This window comes from Morone saxatilis, unplaced genomic scaffold (genome assembly GCF_004916995.1).
Source record: "Morone saxatilis isolate NCDOM2014 unplaced genomic scaffold, NCSU_SB_2.0 Contig24, whole genome shotgun sequence".
NCBI classification, from domain to species: domain Eukaryota; kingdom Metazoa; phylum Chordata; class Actinopteri; family Moronidae; genus Morone; species Morone saxatilis.
Window position 1 is genome coordinate 14,345,340 of NW_023339807.1, and position 10,139 is coordinate 14,355,478.

General features: G+C 42.5%; 1 protein-coding gene across 2 annotated transcripts in view; it reads left to right on the forward strand.

Moving 5' to 3' along the window:
- galnt1 (UDP-N-acetyl-alpha-D-galactosamine:polypeptide N-acetylgalactosaminyltransferase 1) overlaps positions 1-10,139 on the forward strand; it is a 35,928-nt gene that overhangs the window by 20,171 nt on the left and 5,618 nt on the right. For both annotated transcript variants that reach the window (XM_035672405.1, XM_035672406.1), the window contains 6 exons: positions 1,135-1,274; positions 1,384-1,552; positions 6,705-6,871; positions 7,495-7,622; positions 7,749-7,828; positions 8,234-8,404. In XM_035672405.1, coding sequence (XP_035528298.1) covers positions 1,136-1,274; positions 1,384-1,552; positions 6,705-6,871; positions 7,495-7,622; positions 7,749-7,828; positions 8,234-8,404 — 854 coding nt within the window. In that variant the 5' untranslated portion in view covers position 1,135. The remainder of the gene's footprint in view (positions 1-1,134; positions 1,275-1,383; positions 1,553-6,704; positions 6,872-7,494; positions 7,623-7,748; positions 7,829-8,233; positions 8,405-10,139) is intronic.

Sequence of the window (10,139 nt, forward strand, 5' to 3'; positions counted from 1 at the left end):
GCTGCAGAGTACCGTACATACATATGGTACATAGTTTTAAACTGGTAAAACTAAGTTGTCACTAAAACTATTTGTCTCCACAGGCACATAAGTCTGAGAAAAGACAAACTTCGGCAGAATAGACAGATCTCCGCTCTTGTTTTCTGCTGTGCACGGCACTTTGTGCTTCCAGAATCCTATCAGGTGGAATTTAGAAATGCTGCTCTGCAGTTTTCCATCCTTCGTGGCTGCTAAGCAAAGCTAAACTAAACTGAGCTAAGCTAAGCTAGCTATGCACAAACACCTTTTTCCCTCCCAGGGGTATGAGAGAAATCACCGTGGCCAAATTAATTTTCTCCCTTCTGCTTGTGCTGCTGCAACCTGAGGGATCACTGAGGCAGAGAATCAGCCAAAGAGAGGAGAGATGGTGCTGGAGGAGAGAAGGAAAGGGGAGCAGAGGAATTTTAATGTGGCTGTGTCTGTCTCCCTGCCTGCCAAAGAAAAGCAATTACTATCACAGCTCCTCACTCTCTGCTGTGTGTGTGTGTGTGTGTGTGCACTCTAGCACACAGGGGTTTGGTATGTTAAATGTATAAAGGGTAGATTGGCTTGTACACCGCAGGGTGTTTCTGATACAGTGGATGTCTGTTTCCACTTGAAACTTGAAAGCAGCTAAAGCATTGCTTAGATACCATCAAACATCCTCAGTAAAACACAAATGTCAATATTCACTGGGCTTATAATGGTGCCAGACGCTAACTAACCGATAAGCTTTTACAACTGCCCTCATAGATTTACTATTTTTCTACTGGAGTGATGTAAGACAGAAATCCAACAGTGCACAGTGCTCTTTTTGAGGCTCTCTGAGTGTGAAGGTGACCATTTGGAGAGGCGCTGATAAACAGCCGACAGATAAGGGCTGAGAGTCAGACAGACACGACGGACTGACAGACAGGCAGAAGGACAAATGGAGGCATTGAGAAGATACTCGGGCGTAGAGCTGTGGGAAGGGTGGAGGCTTAGGGGAGTGAAAGGCAGGGAGATACGGGAAGAAAAGGAGAGCGATATCCTCTGCAGAGCTTTGGCCTGTGATTGTGTGTAACAGCTCAGGACTCACCATCACCCTTACCTCTCTCCCTCTCTTTACATTTTTAGGATGAGGAGGTTCGCCTACTGTAAGGTGGTTTTGGCCACCTCCCTGGTGTGGGTGATGCTGGACATGTTCATTCTGCTCTACTTCAGCGAGTGCAACAAGTGTGACGACAAAAAGGAGAGAGGATTGCCCGGGAGAGACGGTGAGTGGGCGTTGCCTAACACATACAGTACATATGATCACAGAGACACAGACACAGAGTGTCCGTCAGCATCCTCTGAGTCTGTTATATGTGTGCGAATCTACTACAGATGCCCTGGCTAGGCCGCGGGACGGGCCCGGTGAAGGGGGGAAGCCTGTGGTGATCCCTAAGGAGAACCAGGAGAAGATGAAGGAGATGTTTAAGATCAACCAGTTCAACCTCATGGCCTCTGAGATGATTGCTCTCAATCGGTCTCTGCCTGACGTCCGCCTGGAAGGGTGAGCAGCCTCCCTGCAGCTAATCATCTGTCCTGTCACTTACTCTTACTCCACTCATTAAGTTCACCTCAAAATGGCTGTCAGTGGCATCCACTGTTGGGATGGTCCACACTGGTGATCAACTATAAAACCCAAGCCAGACGTCTAGGCTGAAACCTGCGCAATCAGTCACACACTGAGCCACTGTTCTGTAAAGGTTAGTTATAAATAATGGCATAGAGGGAGACAGATGTATGGATCCATAAGTCAGGGTAGAGAGTATAACCTCAACAACAACATTAATTATACTTGTGTTTTAGCATTATGTGATAGAAGTATGCTTTACGAAGAGATTAAAACAGTGAATTAGACAAGTTGTGGTGATCTGAAAGAATTCATGAGCACTGACTTCCTGTAAAATAGTCAGTATGTCCCAACTGCATATACTGATTGTGCACAAAATGTTCTAAAAACTGTCTTCAATCACTGTGTCTTAAACTTAACAGGAAATTATACAATACATGTAACAATGCATGTCAGTTGAGCTGCAATTTTGAAATACTACTCCCAGTTACACACATAGACAGCAGAATGTTTCCCAAAGATTTATTAGTTGATTTTTGGTTTTTAAGGGTGTTGAACAATTTATTTGAATGTTTTCCAACTGTGAGCAGCTCCTCGATGTCCCTTGTGCAGTGCATGTAGGGACAGCACAGTCCAACATTCAAAACATTTAAAAATCACCAGCTTTTGTGCTTTCACCACAGTTAAAACAAACTTAAAACAAACTTTATTTGGTCTGCTGTAAAAGCTTTTAATTGAATTAATCAACCAGACTGAGACTGCGGAGGAAGCTTTCTTATAATAAGCAATCTGTATAAGTGCTGTATGTAAATCATTTGATAATCATTGTAACATTTCTGCGTGTGAGCATGATCAATCAGGCAGTCAAAGGCCATTAAAACTGCAGTGTGATATGCTCATGCCCTATGTGTACTTTGACAGTTCATTAAGTCCCTGAAAAAGTGTGACATAGCAATTCAACAGTGACCCCCTCCAGAACATTGCTGCCCAAGACGCCTCTCTCAGCGGCCAAAACTGTCATCTTGGTTTTGAGCCGGTGTGAACATGAACCAGACTAAAGATAAAATGCAGCAATGTATAACTTATTTCTTGTAGTCCCTATCAAATGAACCAAACTACAGATGTGAACGTGCCCTTAGTATGCACAATCACTGTTGAAATATCTTTATTTTATCTTTGTTAAAACCTGCTTAGAATTACTCTGGGATTCTGGAATCGGGACACAGTTAGCCAGTGACTTCACGTGATGACCTCATGCAGCTCCAGGGGGTGATTAAAAGGTCCAACCAATAAAATCATTTCTCAACAATCCCGCCTTTCTGCCTGTCCTATCAAATCAAACTGGTTTTCTCTCCATGAGCAATAGCCCATTGGCTCAGCCTAAAGATTGATACCTCATTGTGCTGTTTCAACAGGAAATACATCACATTAAGGAAGTAATGATACCATTTCATGAGACCTTGGAGGTAACAGCACTTTGAACTCTGGTGTACCACGCCTTAATCGAAGTGTCTTACAGCTCTAGTAAAATGTAAATAAAATCAAGCCCAAACACAAAGAAACTTTAGGATAATGCTCAGAAAGAAGACACTGATTTTGTTTCCCCTTTTTTGTCTTGCTTCAGTAATACTAGGTTGAGCACTTCACAAGTCCCTTTTCTACAATGAGGAGTTTAGTGTTACTTAAGGATCTGTCAGTGCAGTGGCTGCAGGATGTTCAGTCTTCAGACAGGCAGAAAGAGAGAGAGAGAGGCCTCAGAACAGCCAGACAGGAGTGGCACCCATCAGCAGCTTGGAAGATATGTCAAGGTTAGTTCAAGCAGGTGGAAACCAGCTCGGCCTCCCATCCCCCTTCGGCCCTTTTCTGCGCTTCAGTAGAGGAGCATGCATAGATCAGTAATGAAGGTTTTCAGAGAGATAGACAGAAAGACTGAAGGACAGACACAAGACTGACAGGCAGGGGCACATGCACACTAGACAGGCAGGAAAGAAAGAGGACATTGATCCGTGAAATGGGTTTTAGTCTTTGAGCGGGAGTTGATTACTAGGTGTGTTTTCACTCAGCCTTCTCTCCGTCTATCTGCTTTTCCAATTAGGAGATAAGACAGAGTCAATATCAAGCAAGGCAATGTGTCTGTGTGTATATGCACATGTACGAATGTGTTTATTTGTGTGTGTGTGTCAGGTATAAGGAAACTCTGTGGAATGAATTCACATACCAAGCAGGTCGCCTTCTTAGCTGAAACTTTGAAGCGGAAAGGTGCACTGATGGTTTATTTCACGTATTTTCAGCAGTGCAGTGTTGAATGTTAAAAAAAAAAAAAAAAAAAGGGACAGGTCATTCTGACATTACAGTTAAGTGTGTGTGCATGTGTGTTAAATCCTATTTGTATGTGTGTGCACATGTGGTTGGGTGGATCTACAGTATATGAAAACACTTTCCATGACCACACCTTTCAGAAAAGCTGACATTTTCTCTTTTTTTTAGATCCTGACTGCAACATTTTATGAGAATGCATAGATGTATGTGTGTGTGTGTGTGAGAGAGTTTAATGACGCAAGAATGATGCTGTTTAATCAGAACCAGTCTGCCCGCCCATCCGAACTATCCCCACAATCCACTGGCTGGAGAAGCAGCCTGTAACTCATTACACTGCTTTGCTGTTGCCAAGTGTTGCTCCAGCACCCTGACTGTTTGGATACACAGGGCTCACAACCACGCCTCAGTTTTTTTTCAAATCCACGTCATGTGACACATAGACATGCATCTGCCTTCGTGTGTCAACACATGTTGGTTTGGTAAACGCACAGAGGTCTTGTTTTTCCATCAGCTGCTCATTAAAGATCACGTCTGAGACTGAAAAGTCTCAGTTGCTCTGTTTGTGAAACAGAGGCGAGAGAAATAATGAACTGATGTGCACAAAAGTTGAAAGAATCCAAGGGTGTTTCTGTTTTTACAGTGAATCATCTTGTGTGCTCATCAACTTCCCTTGCTTGCAGAGAGTATACACACCGCAGACTGAGAATCACTGTGTGTGTGTGTGTGTGTGGTGTGTGGTGTGTGTGTGTGTGTGTGTGTGTGTGTGTGTGTGTGTGGTGTGGTGTGTGTGTGTGGTGTGTGTGTGTTATTTAACATGCTCGAGAGGCAACTGCAGGATGGAGTATGTTCTTGACCTCACCTCGTCTCTTGCTGTTACATTCCTTCTGTCAGAATCAGCAGCAGAGAGAGAGGAAGCATTCCAGCGCTCTGGATGATCACAAGGATGGGAGGGAGTTATGAAGTTGGAGGAAGAGATATCATATTCCATTTGGCTGTTGTGAGGGTTGAATTTATCTATCTATCAGAGGACGGACATCACAAGCTAGTTTCAGTTTTGTCGTCAATAGATGATACAGACTGTGAGACAGTTTCATGTCGGGCATACAGGTGTCATGGCAGTGTTTCTTCTGTCTTCTGTGACTCTAGCTTGTCCTATCCAATTAAACGGATGTGAGCTTAATCTCTTATTTAAATTGGAGAGTAGAACATGAATTTGGAATTGGATGAGTCCATATTTTCTGCCATCTGTTGTGCAGATCAATCCATCTGTAAAATGTGTATTATTCTCAATGATTGGAGCACGCTTTTCTGAAAATGTAATTATTAATTTGGGTTGGTGAGATGGTTATGAAACATGTATGAGATGTAATGTGATATACTTCTGGAAAGCCTTAGCAAAACGGACATTTACTTTCTTTGTGGTTATTTAGAGATGTCTTTTGTACATACATTTTGCAGTGTAGTGTGTGGATGTGTGTTATTCTGTGCAGCATCTACTGTAGTCTGGATACTGTAACACTGAAATAAAACTCCCTTACTCTTTAGTAAGAACACAAGATTGTCTTTCTTACAACCCCAAAAGGATGGGCAATACAGATACAGTCTTCTGATATGGTGTTTTTTTTTATTATGAAAGTGCTAAGTATCATAAAATACAGATGCAGATTTAGCTTTTTTTAAAATAATGAAGGTAAAAATAAACTTGACTGTGTTGGACTAGCAACATCAAAGAGGTTTCTGCACTTTTATACTAAAATCAAATAAACCTTAATCAATGGCTGCCTGGAAGGCAGAAAATGAACCTTAAAACTATTATCTGTGCTTTTGAAAGTGCTCAGGTGTAATTTAAATTACACAAACTTTGTACTTAATGACCTAAACAAAGCAAATAGCCTGGGAACCAGACAAATCTGCAGAGCTAATGATGTTTCATTTGCTCTGGCATTTGCGAATTAGTCTGGCAATGCCAGGCTACAAAGCAAACCCACCAGTAGGATAATTTCTCAGGGAATATATAAATAAGCCTGTGACAGTCTTCACTTCACTAATATCCATCTCCACTCATGCCTGCTCTTCTCTGTGTCTCAATAAGAGAGTTTGATGTGTGTGCTGTACACTGCTATGATAATGACTCACACTCTAATTAGCATCACTAATCAACTGTCATCATGCTGACCTGCTAATTCTGTGTGTCTGTCTTTTTCCGTCTAAATTTAGGGACATACGCTTGGTTGCTCGCTCATTATTCACTCAGTTTTCTTTGTTTGAATTCAGTAGTTCAAACAAGTAATTCAATATGATTTTTCACGAGGCCATAAATGATTATCTGATTAATGCAGTGACTCCGTGACTGACTAATACAGTTTAGTTGATGTTGAAGTCCCAGCCATTTCCCTCTTGTTCATCTCCTCCTTGTGTAGAGTTTCTTTAGCTGCAGCTCTGTCTGCCTGTAACAGTCTCTTACAATCAGACAGAAGCTGGATTGTGATGTCTCTACTAGAATGTTTTTCTCTTCTCTCGCTCTGTCTCTGTCAGTTCAGTTTTGCCTGTGTTAAAAGCCTACAACTTCACTTATCGCACATGCGGTTGACGTTGTGAAACCGTGTCTGTGTGAGATTTTGATGCAGTTCACAAACTTTCTGCTGTTGTGCCGTGTGATTTTGACAGTGTGTTGTCTGTGCAGTGTTTGAATGATTTGAAATTTGCTTTGCATTCCATATCAAAAGCATCTTTAACAATTGTATTTGAATGTCTTGTTTCCTCTTTGTAGGTGCAAGAACAAGTTATACCCAGATAATCTTCCTCGTACCAGCGTGGTGATTGTATTTCATAATGAGGCGTGGAGCACACTGCTGCGAACCGTCCACTCCGTCATCGACCGCTCTCCACATACATTGCTGGAGGAGATTGTCCTGGTGGACGATGCCAGCGAGCGAGGTATACACACACACACGCAAACACTGCAGATAATTCCTTCAGTGCTTGTGCCGCTTGTTTGAGGCTTAGCCTATTTTTTTAGAGCTACTGTATGATTTTGCTGGGTTTGTGTGTGTGTGTGCGTGTGTGTGGTGAGAGAGTGTGTCTGTGCTGTTGCGCAACAGCCAGTCAGCATATATAGGCTCTATGTGTGTGCCACTCCACCCTGTGCAATGCTGCTAATCCCTGTTTGGGGGAGAATTAGGTCTTTAATTCGCCAAGCCGCAGGGATTACACTTTGTTTATTACCCAATCCCCCCCCCCCCAGCCGCCACCACACAGCACCATTTCACCCTATGGGACCTCAGGTTGGATAGTGCAAGTCAGAGGGCGTGTGTGTTGGGGAGGGGGAGGAGGGGCTCTCTGCAGGTAGAAGGGGTGTCGGTAGGCATGCTAAGGCACATTCACACAAGCAAAAAAAAACACAAGCACATACTTAACCTTTTGGTCTCTGTGGCTGCAGAAACAGTAGTTTGGATGAGTAGCACGTAGTCCAACTTCTGTGTGTATGGGTGTGTGTCTGTCCGTCTGTGTTGGCTTATGTGTGTTTATTGAAGTTTTTTCTATGTGTTTGTACGTTTAAGATTTCCTTAAGCGGCCATTGGAGCAGTATGTCAGAAGGCTGGAAGTCCCTGTCAGAGTGGTGAGGATGGAGCAGCGGTCTGGACTCATTCGTGCTCGCCTCAAGGGAGCATCCCTCTCCACTGGACAGGTGTGTGTGTGTGTGTGTGTGTGTGTGTGTGTATGCACATACGTGATGCCCACCACCCAGTGACCTGCACTCCATATGGTGTGTGCACTGTCAGGTTTGTCTAATGTGTTCTCTCCGTGTTTCTAGGTCATAACCTTTCTGGATGCTCATTGTGAATGCACAACGGGGTGGCTAGAGCCTCTGCTCGCCCGTATCAAACAAGACAAGTAAGGCGCGCACATACACAAAAGACACACACTCCAACGGCAAGCATAAAAAAAAAAAAATCAATAAACTATTGTTGAGCCTGCGGGGGCTTGCCCTTGTGTTTATTTGATGCTTAATTACTCATTCTTTCTTAACTGCTTCCCGCAAGCAGGTACTCACATAAACACGCCAACACACACACACACAAAACAAAATGGGATTTAGAAGGTGTGATGAGTGATGGCTGATGGGAAGTCACAGCATGGTCCATTGTTTAAATGCATTTGGTTCTGGAGATGCCACACCTTGCAGATGAGCACTTCGTGATTGATGACCACCCAAGGTTATGAACAGCAGGCTGATCAATGTGTGTGTGTTTGTGTGTGCGTTTGTGTGTTGATGTGTTGCGTTTCTATTTTCTATAGGAGAACAGTGGTATGCCCCATCATCGACGTGATCAGCGATGACACCTTCGAGTACATGGCGGGATCTGACATGACGTACGGGGGCTTCAACTGGAAGCTCAACTTTCGCTGGTACCCTGTTCCCCAGAGAGAGATGGACCGCCGCAAAGGAGACCGCACGCTGCCTGTCAGGTGGGTGATACAGCAAATCATACGATCCGGGTTTCAGCTAGTGGTTAAATACCCACCAGCCCTGGGGGCTGCTGTCTTGCAGCTGACCCTGACCTCTCTGTTGAGTGAAGTGAAAAGAGAATTTGCCTACAGGGACAAAATGGAATCATTAGTAAAGTACGACATGAATCAGACACACTAATGCAGTCAGTCAGCTGTTTGAAATAACTTCTATCTTATGAACTTGAGCGTTGCTGATAGGTGTTTACAATTGATGTGCACAGACTAATAGCACATCACCATTTAATTTACCACAGTTAATAATCATAAAATGTTCCTAACTAAGGCAGAAATACTGCAAGAATATAGGTTGAACTTCCCTCTGTAGCTAAAGTCAATATGTTTATGTAAGATTCTGTGTAATTTTGCTCCTTGTATCATTTCTCATGGCCCATGCCTATTTCTGCCTGTCTATCATCTCTCCTTCCTGCTCTTGTTTCTAAGCATGCTTGACGCCATTATTCAAGGTCACACACATAATATATCTTATGTAACACTCTGTGCCCCTGTTTTTGGTTGTTTTGCACAGCTCTGCGTGACAAAATGTTCCTAAGGGTGTCTTGTAAGTGGCCTAAAAAACAAAAATGGGTTGTAGTGTCAGGGTAGGAAATTAAGAAGTACTTCACACTAATGACATGATTTACATAAACCCTGTCCTGTCACGAAGTAGTTCTACATTATTGTGAAGAACTGAAAGCTATTGCACATAAACAATTTTTCAGAATGAAGCTTGTATTTTAGGTTTCAGTCAAGCACCAATATAGCTCACATAGAGTAGAATTTGTTCGCGGGAAGTGAGTAGATACAGTAGAATACGTCAGGAGTAGAAGTAACACTGACGTGATTTCAACTCATCACCTGTGCATTTGGTGTTAAATGATCTGCCTGTGCATGGCAAGCTATAGGCCTGTTGCTGTGACTCTGAGGAGCCTCGTGGAGTGACAGTAAAGGAGGAAACCTCAACAGCTAAACTGGTTGTTATGGGATCGTCTACCTTGTAATTTACAGTACTGTGCAAAAGTCTGAGGTCACTTGGAAAGTATCTCCTTACAGCTATTGGACAGAAAAAAAAGTATCCAAGGTCTAAAGAAGGTTTATAATAATCCTCTGAACATATTAAATGACCTTGTGTCAATAATATGCTGTAGATCCTGCCGACAAAAAGCTGAGAGAATTTACCACAGCATCACCTGGGGACAAAAAATGCATGACAGAAATACTTTTTGATTTACTTGGTAGAAAACACTGACCTGTATTTATAATTTTTGCTTTTCATTGTAGCAGTGTTTATGTTTATTTCAGTGTCACAGTGTGGTTTAGGATGTAAATACTGTTGTCTTTGTAAGTGATAAGACGCTCACTGTTTAGATAAATGTCTTTAATTAGGAATTGTTTTGTGCTGCAGTGTAGATTTCAAAAATTCCCACAAATTAGTAGCTTTTGTTTGTTTTTACTGTGATGTGTTTGAGTCTTGCAAAAAATTGTGATTTAATTGTAGGCTGTTTAGAGAGCTTTGATACTTTTACAGTAAAAAGAAAAGGACACATATCAATTATTAATATTGCCATAATTGTACAGTTATAAATTGGTGTTGTTAAACAACATCTGTGTGTTGTTTATCAAGCTAGTATTTGTGTTGCTTATTATTTCCTCATCTCAGCCAAGTGCTGCAAGCACACCATTACCCTGTGTGCTC